At 46.5% G+C, this 24,174-nt stretch overlaps 1 protein-coding gene across 1 annotated transcript in view; it reads left to right on the top strand.

The window, feature by feature from the left end:
* EXOC3L4 (exocyst complex component 3 like 4) overlaps nt 1-24,174 on the top strand; it is a 79,945-nt gene that overhangs the window by 13,148 nt on the left and 42,623 nt on the right. Inside the window, exons 4-5 of the mRNA XM_073578026.1 lie at nt 15,808-15,925; nt 21,957-22,085. Coding sequence (XP_073434127.1) covers nt 15,808-15,925; nt 21,957-22,085 — 247 coding nt within the window. The remainder of the gene's footprint in view (nt 1-15,807; nt 15,926-21,956; nt 22,086-24,174) is intronic.

Here is a 24,174-nt window from a genome sequence, read left to right on the forward strand (position 1 = left end):
GCCTGCCGGTGGTCTGTGCACCCTGTGGGGGTCTGTACCGGCCTGCCGGGGGGCTGTGCCGGCCTGCCGGGGGGCTGTGCTGATGTCCAGGGGTCTGTGCAGGCATCGTCCGATGGGACTACAAGTCCCATCGGGTGATGCCTGCTACCATGACAGTGATTGACACATTAGCCAATGATGGGACAGTAGTAGTCCCATCATCCGGCTAATGTGTTAAATGTAAAAAAAAAAAAATACTACATACATACATACATACTACATGCATGCTACATACATACTACATGCTACATACATAATACATATATACTACATATATACTACATGCATGCTACATACATGCTACATACTACATACATACTACATATATACTACATACATGCTACATGCTACATACATACTACATACATACTACATGCTACATACATATTACATACATACTACATATATGCATCATACATACTACATGCTACATACATACTACATACATACTACATATATACTACATGCATGCTACATACATACTGCATGCATGCTACATACATACTACATGCATGCTACATACATACTACATGCTACATACATGCTACATACATACTACATGCATGCTACATACATACTACATGCTACATACATACTACATATATACTACATGCATGCTACATACATACTACATGCTACATACATACTACATATATACTACATGCATGCTACATACATACTACATGCTACATACATACTACATGCATACTACATACATACTACATGCATGCTACATACATACTACATGCTACATACATACCACATATATACTACATGCATGCTACATACATGCTACATGCTACATACATACTACATACATACTACATGCTACATACATACCACATATATACTACATGCATGCTACATACATGCTACATACATACTACATACATGCTACATGCATGCTGCATACATACTACATGCTACATACATACCACATATATACTACATACATACTACATACATGCTACATACATACTACATGCATGCTACATACAATACATTCATACAATACATACATAGACATACAGTACATATAACATACTTACCAATACTTGTCACATTGTTCCCCGAAGCCATTGTCGTCTACGGAATAAATATTAACATAACAAACCACAAAAATACTCACCCATTATTACCCCAGTATTTTTGTGGTTTGTTATGTTAATATTTATTCCGTAGACGACAATGGCTTCGGGGAACAATGTGACAAGTATTGGTAAGTATGTTACTATATGTTATGTGTACTGTATGTCTATGTATGTATTGTATGAATGTATTGTATGTAGCATGTATGTAGTATGTATGTAGTATATATGTGGTATGTAGTATGTATGTAGTATGTATGTAGTATGTATGTAGCATGTAGTATGTATGTAGCATGTATGTAGCATGTAGTATGTATGTAGCATGCATGTAGTATATATGTAGTATGTATGTAGCATGTAGTATGTATGTAGCATGCATGTAGTATATAGGTAGTATGTATGTAGCATGTAGTACTGTATGTATGTAGCATGCATGTAGTATATATGTGGTATGTATGTAGCATGTAGCATGCATGTAGTATGTATGTATGTAGTATTTTTTTTTTTTTTTTTTTACATTTAGCACATTAGCCGGATGATGGGACTACTACTGTCCCATCATTGGCTAATGTGTCAATCACTGTCATGGTAGCAGGCATCGCCCGATGGGACTTGTAGTCCCATCGGACTGATAGGAACTGAAGGAGTTAAATTGAGTTCTGTCTATGTTGCATTCTCTTGTTTAAAACCTTATCTGTTCTTCGAGGAGATGTCTCAGACATCTCCCTTGTGAACCAAGGTCAAATACCTCTGCTTTTTCGCCTAAATGACTTTCTTTGTCGAAAACAAGTTGTAAAATCATTTGTACTGCGCATGTCTGTAAATGTCTAAATTCTTTACTATAAAAGACGGAAGCCTAACTGATAAGCCAGAGGCGTCTTGGAGGCATCCTGAGTTGTACCATACAGCTGGTGTCTGTGTAGTTCTTCTCCACGGAGCTGATTTAATTAGAGACATATGATGCTTCACACCCAAGAACATCGGTCCTTCAGATGAAAGAGTAATCTGAGGGATCCCGACAGGACGATGCCTGCACAGACTCCCGGACATCAGCACTGCCCCCCGGCAGGCCGGCACAGCCCCCCGGCAGGCCGGTACAGACCCCCACAGGGTGAACAGACCACCGGCAGGCCGGCACAGCCCCCTGGCAGGCCGGTACAGACCCCGGGCAGTCCACACAGCCCCCCGGCAGGCCGGCAGAGACCCCCGGAAGGCCCGAAATGACGGCGCATCATGATGCGCGCACACACCGCGCATCATGATGACGTCATTTCGGCTGTCAATCAACTTTGAACTTCCGATTCCGGAATCAGATATGACAAAAGTATCGGAAGTCAGTATCGGAATTCCGATACCGCTAATATCGGCCGATACCCGATACTTGCGGTATCGGAATGCTCAACACTAGTTATTAGTCATTGTACAGGAGGAGGAGGAGGTGAGCTGTGGATCCTGTGTTATCTGTCATTGTATCACGTTATCTGAACACGCCTGCTCAGTTTGCTTATCACTAAAAATTACTGATTTTGTTTTTTTTTTAGTAGAGCTCGTGATATGAAAAAACCATTGCCAAAATAGATAAACACAAAAACTTTATCTAAAGAATGGTCATTTTCAGATGATAGATTCCCTAGATCCTGAGTAGAGAGACCCCCTAACATGGATCTAGAAAGGGCTCTGGAGATACTAGTTGCGCTTGGACCCCGATAACTATGGTGACCCTACAGCACTTGTGCCCAGTAGGATGTTAGCAGTGACATATGGCCGGTGCTGCTAAAGTCACAGATTTTGTGCTGGGATCTGACCCTTCACGTTCCACCTCTGCTGAGGAGGAAACAATCCTTTCTGTAACCATTGCCAATAGGTCTGGAGATTAGTGTCCTGGATCCCAGCTCAGCCGTATATGTAAGATGATGAATGGAGCGAGAGCAGCATGCATGGTCACGTCTGCATTCACAGGTCCCATTCCTGAGACACAGGCAGGGAAAGCTATAAATGTGCCTTATTAAATGAAGCCGTGGGATAAAGCTTTGCCATGTTTGCTATCAGGGAAAAGTGTCCTCGTCCACACTTCCCAGCAGCCTGTAAATCCCCTTTCCCTGTAGGATCCCCGCAGATATTCAGAAAGCTCCGAGTTACTAGAAATTCCATTATGTGTAATATAATAACAAAAAGGAGGGGAGAGTAGGGGATGCAGCTGTAGTCTAACAGTTCACCCTGGTTCTCACACTGCCATGGTGATCCCTTTATAATTCGGTCGTCCATGACAGCACCACCTGAGAGAGGGGATCCGCCCTTTAGGAACAGGAAACCCACAGATACAAAAAGGGTGGCACCTCTCCCACGCATCAGTTGGTTTCCTGTTCCTAGAGGACAGGACTCTCTACAGATCGTCCATCATGGAGTCGTCATTTGAGTACCCAGGCCGGCTGACCGACCCAGGTAGCGAGGGGGTCTCCTACCTCGGTCAGTGCGGGGTCCCTGGAAGCGTCACGGTGGGGCCGGGTAGGTTACCACGGCAGTGGACGGAGCAGGTGGAGCAGGGGTCCGGTGGATGCCGTCTCCAAAACGCCAGCACCTGGTATGTATGCCCCGGTCCTGCTGCGATTCCCCAGGCCCGGTCCTCCCGGTCAGTGCTGGCCCCTGGCGGGCTCATGGCGGCGTGCGCGGGGGGGCTGGGGGGCATTCCGGGCAGGAGGCGCTGCGCAGCTCCTTCGCGCGCGCTCCCGCAGGGCTCTGATGAGCGGCGGAAGTGATGCGGCGGAAGGGGCGGAGTGATAGCGCCGAAAGCGGAAGTCGGGTGCCGGCCGGCCTCTGGCGCGCGCCGCGCGTGCATGCCCGTCCGGGGGTCGCGCGGTGACCCGGGTAGCGCGAGGGGGGCCGGAGCATGGGGGAGGGAACGTGAAAGGCCGGGTGGGTGGTGCTATGGCAGGATACCTGCTGACCCGGACACCAGGAGGCCATATAAGGCAGATGGGGACGCCGCTGGGGTGCTTCTGAAGGCCCCAGCAATGGATACAACGGAAGCCCCCTTAGACCAGCAGGACGAGGCGCAGGAACGCCCGCAAAAACAGGCCACGACAAAACCGCATGTGAGTGGCCAGCAGAAAAAACAGAGACGAACTAGCGACCAGAGCCGCGAAAGTTCCTCCAGAAAGGACCCCCTGCCTCCCTCCGTGATCCGGTACCTGCTTCATCTGCATGGGTAAGAGATCTCCGTGAATGTACCCTGATGCAGTGTTCCCTTATGTTTTTTTTTCAGGGGAAGAAGGCTACGGGAAAACAGAAGCACAGGGAATGTGCTCTCTGTAGTTCCCCCCTACCAGATGGCCACCCTAAAAAATTATGCCAATCATGCATTCGGCAAACGGTAGGGGTTATTAAAGACAGGGAGTCCAGGGGTAGATTGTCAGGCCCTTATACTCTCCCCCGTTTATGCAGGTAGCGGAAGAGACACCTGACTTCACTTCAAACCTGAGAGAGATGATCAGGGCAGAAATGAAAGTCTTACCTCAAAGAGAACCTTCTAGAAGAAGAGAGGCTAGTGGTTCAGGCTCGGAGACCTCAGTCGCCCCTAGGAAAGGTGACAACTCCTCGGACTCCTCGGCCTCCTCGTCGTCTTCCTCGGATGAAGACTCTAGCCGGTTCTGCTTCCCCTTAGACCAGATGGACAGATTAGTGAAAGCAATACGGTCCACCATGGGGGTAGCGGACAAAAAACGGGAACTCTCAGCACAGGACATAATGTTCGGGGGTCTAGACCCCAAAAAACGCAGAGCTTTTCCATTAAACGATAAGGTTCAGAGCCTAATTGACAGAGAATGGAAGAGACCGGAAAAAAGGGGCTCCATGCCACCAGCCTTTAAGCGGAGATACCCCTTTGATAACCCGGTAGTAAACAGATGGGATAAAGCCCCGAAACTAGACGCAGCAGTAGCCAAAGCATCTAAAAAATCCGCCATACCATTTGACGATATGGCCTCCTTGAAAGATCCGCTAGATAAAAAAGCGGATTCTTTTCTTAAAGGGACATGGGAGATGTCAGCAGGCGCGTTAAGACCAGCGGTAGCTGCCACCTGTACAGCCAGATCCATGATGGTCTGGCTAGATCAGCTGGATTCCGAGCTAAAAGACGGAGCTTCAAGATCATCTATTCGGAAAAGTTTGCCGATCATTCAGAATGCCGCGGCGTTTTTAGCCGATGCTTCTGCAGACTCTGCAAGAATGGCGGCTAAAGCCGCGGGTCTATCTAATGCAGCGTGAAGAGCGCTCTGGTTAAAATGCTGGCCAGGAGATATTCAAGCCCGGTCCCGTCTCTGTTCCATTCCCTGCGAGGGGGAGTACCTATTCGGCCCCGTCTTGGACGAATTGTTAGAGAAAGCTGGAGATGACAAAAAGAAATTTCCCAGTCTCCCGAACCCCTCTTACAGACGTCCCTTTACCAGGAAAGGTTTTTTCCGGAGAAGGCCGTCCAGAGATCAGGGCAGATGGGATGAGAAAAAAAGGAAAGGTACAGGATTCATGTTTGGAGGGGGGCGCCAGGAAGGTCCAGCTCGGGATACAAAAAAGCCGCCCCAATGACTAGTTGCCCCGGTAGGAGGGAGACTAGCTGCCTTCTACCCATCCTGGTCTCTGATCTCTAATAGCAGCTGGATATTGGGGATAATAGCCGTGGGACTACGACTAGAGTTTTCTAGGGTTCCCCTTGATCAATTTAAAGTCACCCCACTCAGGTCGTCTGCTTCAGAACAAGCTGCCCTGGAGGCCGAGGTTCATGACCTGTGCGCCAAGAAAGTCCTGATAGAGGTTCCAGAGGGAGAATGGGGGAAGGGATTCTACTCCCCTCTGTTCCTGGTCCGCAAACCAGACAGCTCCTTTAGGACAATAATAAACCTTAATACGTCCTTTTTTGGCGCGCACTTTTGACGGTGCGCCGTGCGCGCCAAAATCGAACTTTTCGGATTTTGGCGCGCACGGCGCACCGTCAAAAGTGCGCAGCGCAGGTCAAAGCGCAACTAGCGCACGGCCTGCGCACGATCTGCGCACCCTATGCTAAAGATAGGGTGCGCCGATCGCAGGCGCCGCTGTGCGATAGGAGGCGGCGCTACAAGCAAGGGGCGGGCACGCCGGGCAGAGAGCCGGCTCGGGGGCGGAGCTACCCCCGGCCGTGCTTGCGCTTAAAAAGCGCTAATGTGAAACCAGCCTAAAAGACGCATACTACCATATACCCATCCATGCAGGCCATCAGCGGTTTCTCAGAGTGGCGGTTCAGTTGGATGGGTCAATTCGACATTTCCAATATGCGACCCTCCCTTTTGGAGTGGCAGTCGCTCCCCGAGTGTTTACTAAAGTAATAGCGGAGGTCATGGCCCATCTACGTGAATCGAACATTCTGGTGATCCCCTACCTGGACGATTTTCTTATTGTAGGCAAAATGGCGAATCACTGATTACAACAGCCACAAAAGGCAATGTCTGCCCTAGAACGGTTAGGATGGTTGCTGAACGTCAAAAAGTCTCGGTTGCAACCAATGAAAGTCCAACAATTCTTGGGCCTAACCCTGGATTCTGAAAAACAGGAATGCCGTCTGCCTCCGGAGAAGTTTGTTCGCCTCCATTATCAGATCCTGAACGCCTCCAATAACCCCACTATGTCCCTCAGGAAAGCCATGTCCCTTCTAGGCTCTCTTTCGGCCTGTATCCCGGCAGTCCAGTGGGCCCAGTTTCATGCAAGGAAACTACAGAGCGAGGTCTTATTACATCAAAAAGTCCTTGGGGGTTACTTGGAGGGTCAGCTAACCTTGTCCCGTAACACAAGGGAATCCCTAGAGTGGTGGTTAGACAAGGATAACTTGTCTAAAGGGGTGCCCTGGGAGTATAACGTAACCCGCATAGTCACCACGGATGCTAGTCCTTACGGTTGGGGAGCTCATATGGGTGAAATACTAGTCCAGGACCAATGGCAACATGATCAGTTAGGAATGTCATCTAACCTAAAAGAATTGACAGCAGTAGAACAGGCGGCTAAAAAGCTCCTTGTGTATCTACAGGGCCATCACGTGCGAGTGTTCTCCGACAATCAGGTCACCGTGGCATATATCAATCACCAAGGCGGGACCCGTTCCAGACCCCTGATGATTGTAGCAGAGCGGTTGTTCCATCTAGCAGAACAATACTTTCTATCTTTAACCGCGTTGCATATAAAAGGAAGAGACAACATCACGGCAGACTTTTTAAGCCGCAATCAGCTAAAGCAAGGGGAATGGTCCCTAAACACCTCCATATTCAATCTGATTGTTCAAAAGTGGGGATATCCAGAGGTAGACCTCTTCGCCACCAGAGACAACAGGCAATTGAAACAATTCTGCTCCCTGAATCCCAGAGAGAATCTTCTGGCGGTAGATGCCTTCCTGATAAAGTGGGACTTCAAACTAGCCTACGCCTTCCCTCCCCTATCTCTTCTACCCCTGGTGATGAGGAAAATCAGGAAAGACAGAGCGAGGGTTATAGTCATCGCTCCATTTTGGCCCAGGAGAGCATGGTTCTCATGCCTCAGGACCATGTCGGTGTCCGATCCTTGGGTTCTGCCGGACATCCCGGATCTCCTGTCCCAGGGCCCAGTCTTCCATCCTCAGGTGGCTGGCCTTCATCTGACGGCGTGGAGTTTGAACGGTCATTATTAGAAGAGAAGGGCTTCTCCGCAGACCTAATTAACACCCTACTTAAGAGTAGGAAAATCATTACCACAAAAATTTATGTCAGAATTTGGAAAAAATTGCTGGGGATTCAGCGCCTATAATGCAGATATTAGAGTTCCTACAAAAAGGTCTGGACATGGGGCTCTCTACCAGTACCCTTAAAGTACAAGTGTCAGCCTTGGGGGCCCTGTTTAGCTGTAACATCGCTGGTAATTATTGGGTAAGCAGGTTCATTAAGGCGGCAGGTAGATCCAGGCCAATAATGAAGGATAGGTTCATGCCGTGGGACTTGAACCTAGTCCTCACTGCTATGACAGAGACCCCATTCGAACCTATCTCGTCGGCTTCCCTAAAAAACCTGTCCCTCAAGGTAGCCTTCCTGGTAGCTCTAACATCAGCCCGCAGAATAAGTGATATCCAGGCTTTATCTAGGTGTCCTCCTTATTTACAGTTCAAAGAGGATAGGGTAATACTTAGACCTGATCCAGCGTACTTGCCGAAGGTAGTTTCTAGTTTCCATAGGACACAGGAAATAGTTCTTCCATCCTTCCTCCCTAATCCAACCAACGAGAAGGAAAATAAACTACACACCCTGGATGTCAGGAGAGGCCTCATAGAATATCTGACAGTCTTTTGGTATAAGGGTGCTGCAGGCTGTAGTCCCTCCCTAAAGCTGATATTACTCTCTGTAAATCTCTCAGGTGGTGCTGTCATGGACGACCGAATAAAGTCTTAGTTACTCACCGGTTAACAGTATTTTTCGGAGTCCATGACAGCACCCGTATATTCCCTCCCTTTAGTTTAATTGGGGTGCGCACGTCTATTTCTTGTATACGCTCACTGGTGATAAAAGTTTATAATTGTAAATAATACTGTACATAAATCATGCATTAACCTTGGAAGTCCTCTTGTGCTCTGTAATCCAACTGATGCGTGGGAGAGGTGCCACCCTTTTTGTATCTGTAGGTTTCCTGTTCCTAAAGGGCGGATCCCCTCTCTCAGGTGGGGCTGTCATGGACTCCGAAAAATACCGTTAACCGGTGAGTAACTAAGACTTTTTTCTATAAAAGGATACTTTTCTTTACTTTTTACCAATGTGACCAAACTCAAATACTCAACTTTACTGGACAGTTTTGAGTTAAGGTGGACTTTTTTGTATGATCTAAGTTAAGGATCATTTAATTTGCCTTTTGCAGAATGCTGGGAATGAAGCTTTCCCATCATACATCACACTGGAGACAGAGCTCCATATCCCCTGCATCCCTGCAAATTATCCGTAGATTTAGATAATAAAATTCTGCTTACCCGCAGTCACCACTGGGGGAGCTAACTGCTTACAAGTATTTGTGGCGCCCCTGAGGATTCAGTTGCCACAGAGGTACTGCACCTCCTCCTGAGGTGTGGTGCCCCACCATCCAGGTAGGTTGGAGGCTCCTGACCACGCTCCAACACCTGAATCCCACACAGCACAGTAGTTCAGCAAAGCCACATTGCGGCTCCCTGCTTGGAGTGTAGCAGAGCACCTTTGGTGGCTCCCTGCTTGGAACACGAAACATGCTGGGAGGCGGGTGGAGTTAGAATACATAAAAGAGCGGGAAGGTTTAGGATTTCAGGTCAGTCAGGAGGAGAGAGTGAGGAGAGAGGATCCCTGGGAGAGGGATGGAGGAAGGAGGTGCTGCAGCAGACCTCAGTGACCTGGGTCTGCTGGCACGGGAAAGGAAAGAAGGAGAAAGACATTGAACAGAAACCAGATCTTCCATAAGAAGGAGAGACTAGTACGGAACGAAGGAGTAAAAGGGAACAGAGGACGTGGGTTAGGAGAGAACCCTGCCTAGAAGTTCTAAGCGCAAGGCCGGGGACCGGTCCCCGAGGTTGTATGGATACTAATGGTCCTACAGCAGACACCGGTGGAGTAGTGAGCTGTAAATGCACTACTCCCATCTAAGACTTGAGGGCACAACAGCAACTTGGATAGTGAGCCGGGACTCAGGAGTAGGGAGTCCCCAAAGCAGGCTACAGCTGTCTGCCGTACAAGTATGGTTCTTGGGAACATCTGTCAGGAGGAACTCCAGTGTAACTCAGTACTAGGAGTACTTCACACTTAAAGGCGCTATAAGAGGAGACGTTCAGAAAGGCACATGTTGGCGGAGTGTTGGAAGGGAGCATTCCATCTGACCTGGAGGTTGACTGTGTCCCTGACCCGGAGGACACAGCACGGAGGCAGGCACCTGTGTGTACTACAGACTTGAGTAAAGCTTTGGAACTACATGCCCTGGTGTCCTCCAATTATTCCTGCGCTAACAGACCCTGTACCACTACATCGGGGTACCAGCTTCTACACCGCCTGTGCCTCTCCTCTACCCCTACATCTACACTGCCCTGGGACTACAGCTCCACCTGTGGGGAGCTACACCATCTTGGCTGCACCACACCACCAGTCCCAGAGGACCTGCATGCAGCGTCGGCTTAACATCTCAGTTGCCGAACACCACAGGTGGTGTCACGAATTATTCATTTAATCAACTACATTCCACCATTCAAACCTCCCCTAATACTTGGGCGCCCAGGGCCACGGACCGGGTCACCGCTGCTGTGACACATCCCGTCGTCACCGGCCCGGTACAGAGTACCCCACGGCCCTGGGAGGGCGACCCATATTCACATGCAAAGAGATCCCTCTGGCGGTGGTTGCAAGTAGCTGCAGATTTATATTAAACTGAGGTAAAAAAGCAGATTATGTTCTGCATCCCCAAATCAGTGCTGTAAAGGGTTACATGGCGCAGATTGGGTATCAGTCGTAGTTTGGGCTTCTGCAGCAAAGGGGCAACCTTCAGCACTTTCCCCCTGACTAAGCCCTATGGGGAGCAGCAGGAACACATACTGTATTCCTCTGTCATGTCACCAGTATCCGGCCTGCTGGGGGTGCGGGGTTCTCCCTAATACAGTATTTCAGCATCTATCATTTCAGGTCTTTTTAGTTCACTTCTTGTTTTCCCCATAGCAGGCATTAATAACACAAAGGTTGGTATAGCTGCTAATCCTACGCATGGTGACTAATGATCCAGCCACGGGGCCGCGTGTTCTGCAAACAAACCATCGTCCCCAACACTTTGTTTTTCACATCGTTACCAGTTTGAGCTTTGTGTCAGCGCCATGATGTCACTTGCTATAAGAGAATGTATACAGTCATGGCCAAAAGTATTGACACCCCTGCAATTCTGTCAGATAATACTCAGTTTCTTCCTGAAAATGATTGCAAACACAAATTCTTTGGTATTATTATCTTCATTTAATTTGTCTTAAATGAAAAAACACAAAAGAGAATGAAGCAAAAAGCAAAACATTGATCATTTCACACAAAACTCCAAAAATGGGCCGGACAAAAGTATTGGCACCCTCAGCCTAATACTTGGTTGCACAACCTTTAGCCAAAATAACTGCGACCAACCGCTTCCGGTAACCATCAATGAGTTTCTTACAATGCTCTGCTGGAATTTTAGACCATTCTTCTTTGGCAAACTACTCCAGGTCCCTGATATTTGAAGGGTGCCTTCTCCAAACTGCCATTTTTAGATCTCTCCACAGGTGTTCTATGGGATTCAGGTCTGGACTCATTGCTGGCCACCTTAGAAGTCTCCAGTGCTTTCTCTCAAACCATTTTCTAGTGCTTTTTGAAGTGTGTTTTGGGTTATTGTCCTGCTGGAAGACCCATGACCTCTGAGGTAGACCCAGCTTTCTCACACTGGGCCCTAAATTATGCTGCAAAATTTGTTGGTAGTCTTCTGACTTCATAATGCCATGCACACGGTCAAGCAGTCCAGTGCCAGAGGCAGCAAAGCAACCCCAAAACATCAGGGAACCTCCGCCATGTTTGACTGTAGGGACCATGTACTTTTCTTTGAATACCTCTTTTTTCTCCTGTAAACTCTATGTTGATGTTTTTGCCCTAAAAGCTCTACTTTTGTCTCATCTGACCAGAGAACATTCTTCCAAAATGTTTTAGGCTTTTTCAGGCAAGTTTTGGCAAACTCCATCCTGGCTTTTTTATGTCTCGGGGTAAGAAGTGGGGTCTTCCTGGGTCTCCTACCATACAGTCCCTTTTCATTCAGACACCGACGGATAGTACGGGTTGACACTGTTGTACCCTCGGACTGTTGGGCATCTTGAACTTGTTTGGATGTTAGTGGAGGTTCTTTATCCAACATCCGCACAATCTTGCGTTGAAATCTCTTATCAATTTTTCTTTTCCGGCCACATCTAGGGAGGTTAGCCACAGTGCCATGGGCTTTAAACTTCTTGATGACACTGCGCACGGTAGACACAGGAACATTCAGGTCTTTGGAGATGGACTTGTAGCCTTGAGATTGCTCATGCTTCCTCACAATTTGGTTTCTCAAGTCCTCAGACAGTTCTTTGGTCTTTTTTCGTTTCTCCATGCTCAATGTGGTACACTCAAGGACACAGGACAGAGGTTGAATCACCTTTAATCCATGTCAACTGGCTGCAAGTGTGATTTAGTTATTGCCAACACCTGTTAGGTGCCACAGGTAAGTTACAGGTGCTGTTAATTACACAAATTAGAGAAGCATCACATGATTTTTCAAACAGTGCCAATACTTTTGTCCACCCTCTTTGTTATGTTTGGTGTGGAATTATATCCAATTTGGCTTTAGGACAATTCTTTTTGTGTTTTTTCATTTAGGACAAATTAAATGAAGATAATAATACCAAAGAATTTGTGTTTGCAATCATTTTCAGGAAGAAACTGAGTATTATCTGACAGAATTGCAGGGGTGTCAATACTTTTGGCCATGACTGTATACTATCTATATACTCAATGTATCCACGTGGCCCATAGTCCGTATATACCGCCTCTCGTGGTTCATGGATACAATGCCAGAACTACAGTGAAGACTGACACTTCACAGACAGTAAATGCATAGAACCAGCATCACTCCCATCCATGGCTGTACCTAATAATGCAGCTGTATATGCCATTGGGGATGTAATCGGGTGTGAACTGGGCCACATGGCACGAAGAGCAATACTGTTAGGAAAATAATGAAGTACCTTGTTGGATTTGCCAGTGGAGCTGCCTAATCAGTGATGACATCCCACATGCACAGTGATGTCACGGGTCAGGCTCCCAGGCTGCTCTCGTCCTCTGTATCCACTCGCATTCAAGGTAAAAGGATCTGGAGAACTCTGCATAGCAATGACTCGTGTCTCTCCTCGTGCCCTAAAACCAAAAACTTGTCCCTACAATTACATACTGAGCAGCACATGTAAAAACACAAAAACTAAGCTTGGGTTTAAGTTGGTATACATGAAGCACATAAGCGCATGTTCACATTGGCCACAAAACAGACAAAACCTACAGGAAACAAAATGGTCATAAACGTGCTTTAACTAAAGAAGAAACAAGCAAAAGTGAATTGAAATAACACAGGGTTCTTAGTAACACTGGTTTTAATTAATAAGAAAGAATTAAAGCCATCCCACCAGCGCCAAGGTGACCTTTAGGTGACAAGGTGACCCTGAGGTGACAAGATGACCCTGAGGTGACAAGGTGACCTTTAGGTCACAAGCTGATCCTGAGGTGAGAAGATGACCCTGAGGTGACAAGATGACCTTGAGGTGACAAAATGACCCTGAGGTGACAAGGTGACCCTGACGTGACAAGGTGACAAGACGACTCTGAGTTGACTAGGTGACCTTTAGGTGACAAGATGACCCTCAAGTGGCTTTCTTCCAACTGGACCTCAGTATCTAACTTCACCACCTCCGCTCTCCCTCTATCTGACCACCATCTACTCACTTTCTCATCCCTGTCCTCCTCACCTGTCACCCATGTCCAGCAACACGCGCACCCCCGCAGAAACCTCGCACACCTACATACCAACACGCTCTCTGACTCTATTCTGCCACTGTCCTCCATATCTTCACTGCACGACACAGACAGTGCCACAGCTTTCTACAATGCCATTCTCACATCAGCTATTAATGCAGTCGCCTATCTCGTTCATGGCAGAGTGCGACATATCAATAAACAACCCTGGCACAATAACATCACTAAAAAGCTCCAGCAAGTGTCCAGGGTTGCAGAGTGGCGTTGGAAGAAAATGCACTCGCCAGGCGACTTCACTGTATTCAAACATGCATTCAAATCAGCTCTCACCTCTGCTAAACAGGCCTACTTTACATCCCTTGTATCTTCCTTATCCCACCACCCCAAACAGTTGTTCAACACTTTTAACTCCCTCCCCCGCCCACCACTGTCCCCTCCTACTTCCATAATCTCTGCTGAGGACTTTGCCATGCACTTCAAAAATAAAATAGACCAAACAAGGCAAGTCTTTGTTGTCCGACCACCACAATCCCTTTGTATGCCAGACCAAAGGCCAAACCCCATAACTTCCCTCTCCAAAATCACTGAAGGAGAGCTTGCTCATCTTCTCTCCAAATTACACCTCACCACTTGTGCACTTGACCCCATCCCACCTCCTCCTCAACCCCACCACTACACTAATCCCATCCCTAACCCATCTCTTCAACCTATCACTAACTTCTGGTACCTTCCCCTCTGCTTTCAAACATGCCACAATCACACCTATCCTCAAAAAGCCGAGCGCTATGTCCAGCTATTGCCCCATATCTTTGCTCCCATTTGCTTCCAAACTCCTTGAGCAGCACGTCCACATTACATTTGTTTAGATACATATATAAAAAAAATTGCAAAAGTATACACAATCCAATCTTCATCATTTAAAGAGTTCCTGTCCCTTTCCATAAATATGACATTTCCCCAGCTGTGAATGCCGCTGTTCTCCTGAATCTGGCACTGTTTTTCTTTTGTTCCTGTGCCTCTCTGTTCCTGAGATATGGCCTCTTCTTCCCTGAGCTAAAATATTGGCTTTTTACCAAGTGGGTGTGTCCTAAAGAAGAGTTTTTAGGATCACACCCACTTGGATAACAAGACTATATTTATATATAGGGAAGAAGAGCTCGTATCTTAAGAACGGAGAGGCGCAGGAACAAAAGAAAAACAGCGCCAGATTCAGGAGAACAGCGGCATTTACATCAGGTGAAAAAGACATTTATGGAAAGTGATTGTACTTTCCCCGTACCTAGAGGGTTAATATCCGTGGGTTAGATAGATTTACATTAGAAATCCAGCAATGATTAATCCTTCGGCGGCACACTGTGATGACACGTCCTTGGGCTGCATTAAGTGCTTTCTCTGTACCCGTAATCACCGCTGGCGCACACTCCGCGCCTATCAGCCTCCGCCGGGAGGAAAGTGAATTTATCAGCACGGAGCCGAGTCGGGGGGTAAGAAGGAGCCGTGAGAGCCACCGCCCATATTGGATGAGCGTCACCCCCGACCGTCGCCATGGCAACAGATCTGCCGCCATCTCTGACAATCTGACATCTCAAGAGTGTAAAACGTCCCCAAAATTAAGGAAATCCTCAGGAAATGTAAACCCCGGACCCGTCTTCATCTGGCAGCGACACTATCACCATCGTTAATCACTCGGACTGGTACTTTATAAAACTACAACTTCCTGCATACCATGACAGTGAGCGGCTGCCATGGCATGCTGGGGGTTGTAGTTGTGCAATAGTTGGACGGTCATGAATTATACACCATCTTGAATGGCGACTAATATGCTGCTCGTCATTCCCGGGGCGCTGATTGACAGCCACTGACATTACAACTTTTGCAAAACTACCACTCCCTGCATATTCTGATAGTCCAAAGCTGCCATGGCATGCTGGGACTTGTAGATTTTCTGCAGCTGGATGGTCTGGGTTTTGGAAAGCTGGGTGACAGCCATTGTGGCAGCTGCTAATCTCCTGGAGCAACGTTGTAAAACTACAACTCTCAGCATGTCCTAGGAGATTTAGGTTCCCCTGTTTTTTTCTGGTACAGATTTAGAAAAGTCTCATTATGACTCTTTTTGTCTGTTTAACCCCTTACAGTGATAAGTTTATGGGAAATCCGGAACTTCATGAAGAAATTAACCCCTTTAGTCTTCGCCCTCTGCTGGAAGGAGAATGTCTTGAAAAACTGAAAAAAGATTATAACCAAACTTTACAGGTAACGTAGACGAATATTCTCTGTCCTTTCTGTAATTCAAAAATTAAAGGGGTTGTCTAGTATTTCAAAAACATGTCTGCTTTATTCTCAAAACAAGCGCCACACCTGACCACAGGTTGTGTGTGGTATTGCAGCTCAGCCACCATTCACTTCATTGGAGCAGAACTGTAAGACCAGACAGAACCCATGGAAACATGCGGTGCTGCTTTTGGAAGTAAAGCGTTTTTTTTAACCCTTGGACTGATTAAGGTTTCAGATCACCACAAACCCCACCAGACAAAGCAGCGGAGCTGGAGCCAGAGAGCAGAACCAAAGACTCTAAAAACTAGAAATACAAGTTTTATCTGGAGAAATCCTACAGAAAATAAAGATTTAATCTCCTGCTGATCTGTTCCGTCATCTGCTGGGGTCAGCTGATGCTCTGCCTCCATACGTCAAGTGGGAGGGGCTTAGCAATCTTTTGTCCTATTACATGCAGGGCCAGTGGCGGATTAAGTGGACTATGGGCCTGGGGCTGTTCATAAAACCTGGGCCCCTGTACCCCCCTTCGCACCTGAGCGCTGCGGTCCCCGTGCGGGAATTGACAGCCGTACGGACTGCAGCACTTGGTTTGCTGCGGGTCCATACGGAAAACCCGCCACCATTCCACCAGGTGTGGACATGGCCTAAAAAGACGTTGCACATAAGCTGTAGGCCTACGGCCAATACGCACAAAATCGCCCAACGTGATCCTGGCCATAGGGGATCTACTTTAATTTGAAGTCCCCTTACTTCATCCATTGCAGTCCCCTATCACCCACTCACTTCATCTGCAGTGCCGCTTCATCATTTGCAGCCCCTTATCCCCCCTTCCATTTCATCATGTGCAGTCCCCTTCCCCCCCAACTTCATGTGCAGCCCCACTCCCCCCATCATCATGTGCAGTTAATTTTACCCCCACATCATGTGCAGTCCCCCTTACCCCCACTTCATGTGCAGTGCCCCTTACCCCCAATTCATCATGTGCAGTCCCCCTTACCCCCAATTCATCATGTGCAGTCCCACTTACCACTTAATTCATCATGTGCAGTCCCACTTACCCCTTAATTCATCATGTGCAGTCCCACTTACCCCTTAATTCATCATGTGCAGTCCCCCTTATCCCCCACTTCATCATGTTCAGCCCCACTCACCCCCCCTTCATCATATGCAGCCCCACTCACCGCCCTTCATCATGTGAAGCCCCCACTCATTCCCCCTTCATCCTGTGAAGCCCCCACTCATCCCCCCTTCATCCTGTACAACCCCAGTCACCCCCCCTTCATCCTGTACAACCCCACTCAACCCCCTTCATCCTGTGTAGCCCCACTCACCCCCTTCATCATGTGAAGCCCCCACTCATCCCCCCTTCATCCTGTGAAGCCCCCACTCATCCCCCCTTCATCCTGTACAACCCCCACTCACCCCCTCCCCCATTTAATTCATTTTATAAATAAAAAAAAATAAAAAAAGTTCCCCATACTTACCTCACAGCCGGCTCGCTTCCCAGCAGCGCCTCTGCTTTCAGCATCCTCCGGGACATGTCGGCGCGTGCACGATGACGTCATCGCGCACGCCCGACATCTGACCCGGAAGTACAGCCGGAGGGAGCTGGAGCTGAGCAGCCGTCAAGGTGACGGCCGTGCACAGCTCCCGGCCCCGGCCTCATAGAATGTGACGCGGGCGGCTGTCTGCTGCCGGCGGCGTCACAGCACGGGGCACGGCCGGCACTGTACAGGTGCTGGGGGAGCGGCCTGGGGGGCATTTGCCTCTCTGACACCCGGCCCAGCCCGCCCCTGCCCCTGGGCCCCCAAAAAACCTTGGGCCCTGGGCGACCGGCCCATCCGCCCCTATTAAGATCCGCCATTGTGCAGGGCAGACGGGGGAGGCTCCTGCTGCAGACAGTTGTCTTACAGCAGAACATTGCTGATCTCCTGAGACACAGAGATTTCTTTATGTATATGACACAAGATAGGATCAGTTGAATACACCGCGACTTAGTGATCACTTGAAGGTCAGTCTTCTGGACCGTCACTGAGAATGGAGGAGGGGAGGCAGCATTTGAGATCTTCTCAAGCACTGCTTCCTCTTCATGCTTTTTTTTTTTTTTTTTAACTAGTACAAGTAGAACATCAGGAAAAACAGTAATGGGGATGCAAAAAATTGAGCAGAGATGTGGCTCCTTCATTCTCAGCATTTTGAGATTCCCAAAGCTTGGACCTCCAGCAATCACTAAGAATTAGAATCATAGAATGGTAGAGTTGGAAGGGACCTCCGGGGTCCTCGTGTCCAACGTCCTGCTCAATGCAGAATTCACTAAATCATCCCAGACAGATGTCTGTCCAGCCTGTGTTTGAAGACTTCCATTGAAGGAGAACTCACCAGCTCTCGTGGCAGCCTGTTCCACTCATTGATCACCCTCACTGTCAAAAAGTTCTTTTTCCAATATTTAATCTGTATCTTCTCCCTGTCAGTTTCATTCCATTGCTTCTTGTGTTTCCATGTGCAAATGAGAATAAGGATGATCCTTCTACAATTTGACAGCCCTTGAAATATTTGTAGACAGCTATTAAGTCTCCTCATCCTTCTTTTTTGCAGCTAAACATTCCCAGATCCTTTACCCATTCTTCGTAGGACATAGTTTGCAGTCCGCTCACCATTCCAGTCGCTCTTCTCTGAACTTGCTCCAATTTTTCAATGTCTTTTTTAAAATGTGGTGCCCAGAACTGGACACAGTATTCCAGATGAGGTCTGACCAAAGAGGAGTAGAGGGGGATAAGTACTTCACATGATCAAGATTCTATTCTTCTGTTAATAAATCCCAGAATTGTATTTGCCTTTTTTGCTGGTGCATCACACCGATGACTCATGGTCAGTCTGTGATCTTTTAGTATACCCAAGTCTTTTTCACATGTGCTGTTGCTTAGCACTATTCCTCCCATTCTGTATATGCTTTTTTCATTTGAATTCCCCAGATGTAGTACTTTGCATTTTTCACTGTTAAAGATCATTGGTGTTAGTTGCTGCCCACTGCTCCAGTTTATTTATATCTCTTTGAAGCCTCTCTCTTCTCTAGTATTAGCTATCCCTACCAACTTTGTGTTATCAGCAAATTTAATCAGTCTACCCTCAATTCCTTCATCTAAATCATTGATAAACATGTTGAACAATGCAGGGCCCAGGACAGAGCCCTGTGGTACCCCACTTGAGACATTCTTCCAACTGGATGTGCAGCTATTCATGACCACTCTTTGGGTCCGATCTCTAAGCCAGTTATGAATTAACCTACCAGTTGCCTTGTCAATTTCATACTTAGTCATTTTTTCAATACGGATTGTGTAAGAACCTTTGTCAAATGCTTTGCTGAAGTCAAGATATACTATTTCTACAGCATTTCCCTGATAAACCCAGTCAGTGATTCTGTCATAGAAGGAAATTAAGTTAGTCTGACATGACTTATTAGTTACAAACCCAAGCTGACCCTGGTTAATCACTTCATTCTTATACAGATACTTACATACATTTTTGCTTAATAATTTGTTCAAAGATCTTTCCTGGTATAGAAATCAGACTCACCGGCCTATAGTTCCCTAGGTTCACCTTCTTCCCCTTTTTGAAGCTAGGAACAACATTTGCTCTTCACTAGTCTCCTGGGACTTCTCCTTTTCTCCAAGAATTTTCAAAGATTATGGATAGTGATTCAAAAATTTCTTCTGCTATCTCCTTCAGTACTCTGGGGTGTAATTCATCTGGACCTGGAGACTTGAATTCATTTATGTTAGCTAAGTGTTCCCTCACTATCTTTCTGTTTGTAGATTATTATTATTATTTATTTATATAGCACCATTGATTCCATGGTGCTGTACGTGAGAAGGGGTTACATACAAATTAAAGATATCACTTACAGTAAACAAACTTACAATGACAGACTGATACAGAGGGGAGAGGACCCTGCCCTTTCAGGCTTACATGCTACAGGATGGTGGGGAAGGAGACAGTAGGTTGGTGGGTTGCAGCAGTTCCGGTGTTGGTTGAGGTGATATCACCGGTAGTGGTGAGGAGGTAGTGGGGTCATTGCAGGCTATAGGCTTTCTTGAAGAGGTGGGTTTTCAGATTCCGTCTGAAGGATCCAAATGTGGTTGATAGTCGGACATGTTGGGGCAAAGAATTCTAGAGGATGGGGGCTATTCGGGAGAAGTCTTGGAGGCGGTTGGATGAGGAGCGAATAAGTGTGGAGGAGAGAAGGAGGTCTTGTGATGACTGGAGCTTACGTGAGGGAAGGTATCGGGAGATTAGTTCAGAGACATATGGGGGAGACAGGTTATAGATGGCCTTGTGGGTTAGTATTAGTAATTTGAACTGTATATGCTGATGGAAAGGAAGCCAGTGAAGAGATTTGCAGAGGGGAGAAGCGGAGTAGTAGCGAGGAGAGAGATGAATTATTCGGGCAGCAGAGTTAAGGATGGACTGAAGAGGTGCAAGGGTGTTAGCAGGGAGACCACAGAAAAGGATGTTGCAGTAGTCGAGGCAGGAGCTGATGAGGGCGTGCACAAGCATTTTAGTAGATTGGGGGTTGAGGAAAGGATGGATTCTGGAAATATTTTTGAGCTGGAGGCGACAGGAGGTAGAAAGAGCTTGGATGTGTGGTTTGAAGGACAGGGCAGAGTCAAGGGTTACTCCGAGGCAGCGGACTTCCGGTACTGGGGAAAGCGTGATGTCATTAACTGTGATAGATAGGTCAGGTAAGGAAGATCTGTGAGATGGAGGAAAGATGATGAGTTCAGATAACCTGGATTCTTCTATTCCTTTAATATGACAGTGAAGATCAGTTGATGTTACATTTCCTTTCTGAGAGAACACAGATGTAAAATAGGAATTTAAAAATTCGGCCTTCTCGACATCCTTTCTTACCATTTCATCATTTTCATCATGTAAAAATCCTATAGCATCTTTTGGCTTTTCTTTTACTTTTGACATATCCCCAAAATCCTTTTTATTGCTTTTGACGTCTCTTGCAAGCCTTAATTCACTGTCAGCTTTAGATAATCTGATTTGTGCCCTGCAGGTTCTGCAGACAGCATTATATTCTTCTTAAGATATCCGTCTTTCCATTTGATAAACATTTCTCTCTTCCTTTTTAGCATGTGTTTAAGTTCTGTGCTCATCCATCCTGGTTTCCTTAAATGCTTCCTATTCTTCCCTCTTTTCGGAATTGTTAATGATTGTGCTTTGAGAATCTCATTTTTCAAAATTTCCCATCCTTCCTGGACACTTCTGTCTTAACAGATATTCAGCCATTGGATCCCTCTGATTCTCTTTGAGTCCCTTAAAATCTGCCTTTCTGAAATCTAACCTTAAAGTCTGAGTCTTCATAGGTCTTCCTCCTCTAGTGATCCAAGATTCTAAAACAGCATGGACGCTATCTCCTAGGGTCCCAGCCATGCTTACCTCCTCAACCATTCCATCCCTGCTTGTAAGGATTAGATCCAAGGTAGCAGATCCCCTTGTTTTCTCCCCTACCTTTTGGAAGATACAGTTGTCAGCAAGAGAGGATAGTGCTTATTTTCTTACGGAGATGACATTACCCTTTTAACCAATAAATTATGGATTTTTGCAGCCACCACTAGGAGGAGCTCCATGCATATGAGTTTGTACTGCTAAGATTGATCCCAATGTAATAATCAGTATGTGCTATGCTGCCCCTAGTAGTGGCTACAGGAACAAGATGTGACTATGTAATGGGGAGTAATGGCAGCAGTTCAGAGGTAATCACACTCTTACCAGGGATTATCCTTAGCGGCCCACTGTGTGTGCTGATGGTTGATCAGTGTGATCGTCTACTGACTCCACTGATGCTAGTCTATACAACATCCACGTGTTCCTGATACAGAAAATTATATATATAAAAACCACTTCTTCTCCGTATAGAGCCCCAAGCACTACTTCCGTATCATTTTATGTCATACACAATGGGGCTTTCATTTACGGTGACTCCTATCATCCTTCCTTGTAGGAAACAATCAGGACATATCTGAACAACATAATAGAAATGGAGAAGAAGAACTGGGAGAATGGACAAGAGGTGGAGAAGCTGATACTGACAAACAGCTGCCACCTACCTATTTACACAGACATTGAGGAGGTAAGTGTGCTGGGTGCAGTCATGCGGATGCCTCATGACTAGGACCGACCTTCACCTCGTGTGAGAATGGTTGGCATGAAACAATCGTCTCGGGACTGAAGACTGAAAGCTTGAAGACCTTTTCAATGGTATTTGGTTTCTATTTACCATCAAATGTCGCATGACTTTCAGCCACAACTGAAGCCCATGTTATTCCAGAGGGGAAATATTATATTGTGAATCTTTTCTTGTACTAGATTATAACCTATGGACTCCTATAATTATTATGAGATGACTCTGAAGACAATGTCCCATTCTAAAGATAATGAAATGACTCTGCCGACAATGTCCTCCTCTACAGAAAATGAGATTACTCTGCCGACAATGTCCTTCTCTACAGATAATGAGATGACTCTGCCGACAGTGTGCTCCTCTACAGATAATGAGATGACTCTGCCGACAGTGTGCTCCTCTACAGATAATGAGATGACTCTGCCGACAGTGTGCTCCTCTACAGATAATGAGATGACTCTGCCTACAGTGTGCTCCTCTACAGATAATGAGATGACTCTGCCTACAGTGTGCTCCTCTACAGATAATGAGATGACTCTGCCTACAGTGTGCTCCTCTACAGATAATGAGATGACTCTGCCTACAGTGTGCTCCTCTACAGATAATGAGATGACTCTGCCGACAATGACCTCCTCTACTGATAATGAGATGACTCTGCCGACAATGTCCTCCTCTACTGATAATGAGAGGACTCTGTCGACAATGTCCCATTCTAAAGATAATGAGATGATTCTGATGAAATGTCCCTTTAAAGGGAATCTGTCACCCCTTTTTTGAGATATCATATAATGATATAATTCAATTGTGTGTCAGATAAGGATTCTCTTAGTACTTATGCTTCCCCCTGACCCCGCACCTTTCATGCATAAATACCTTTTTTATATCGGTTCAGATGTATGTAAACTGCCGCGGTCCGGTCCGCTGGGCGGGGCTTATTCACCTGCTCCCCCCCCTCCCTGTCTTGCTCTACGCATTTCTTCTTGTGTAGAGCAAGACAGGGAGGGGGGGAGGTGAATAAGCCAATATAATAAAGGTATTTATGCATGAAAGGTGCGGGGTCAGGGGGAAGCAAAAGTACTAAGAGAATCCTTATGTGACACACAATTGAATGATATCATTATGATATCTCAAAAAAGGGGTGACAGATTCCCTTTAAGTAGTGGTCTGGCTTTAGCTGCTCACCGCTGAGCCAGCCAGGCCTCGTGGTTTGCAGGAAGCTCCAGTTTACCAGTTGTCTTGCACTTTGATACCTGAAAACAATTTATGTTCCTGAAGATTTTCTCCGGCATTAAATATTTTGGCGTTTATCTTGTGGAATAAAGCGAAGCTCGTGGGTAATATGCTACTACAGCGCAGTGACTCATGCGGATGATAGGAGTATTTCCAGCCGCTAACTGGCAGAGTGCAAGAGATGGGGGATTTGGAAACTACAATTTCAGATCCATTTGAATTTCAATGGCCGGTAACATTGTCATCACAATAGCGGCTCTGCCAGAGGACAAAGTGTTTTAATTGTTGGAATCAAGAAATTTCAATATCTGACGCCAAACACTTTTCCATTTCACTGCCGTGCTGGATTTAAAGGGGCAGTACATACAATTCCGGTGTAGTCTTCTTCCTCTTTGATCTGTCAAGGAGAGAAAGTGGAGAAAGACAGGACTGCAGGGTCAGACTACACTAGGTCTGTTTGTAGTCTGTCACCATAGAGACACATAGGTCTGCATAGGAGCTGTTTGCACAAGGCAAAAGGAGAATCTCAGTCCTTACTTGCCTTTTTTATGGAACATTAGAAAGAAAAAAATAATAATCTACACAGCCAATAAAATCATTAATAATTTGTAAATTCAGCTAAAATGATTATTTTTTATGGGGAATCCAACACCGCTACACGGTTTATTAATAATCTCAGTTATTCCCATTATTCTTGTTGGATAGAGCTTGCTCAAAAATAAGCAATTTTGCAACTTAGAAAAATTTTCAGTCATTCTTGATATTCACAATTCCTTTTGCTTATAGGTTGTTGCCTTGGACACTGACC

Source organism: Dendrobates tinctorius, unplaced genomic scaffold (assembly GCF_039654945.1).
Source record: "Dendrobates tinctorius isolate UK_male_01 unplaced genomic scaffold, ASM3965494v1 ptg000058l, whole genome shotgun sequence".
Classification (NCBI taxonomy): Eukaryota; Metazoa; Chordata; class Amphibia; order Anura; family Dendrobatidae; genus Dendrobates; species Dendrobates tinctorius.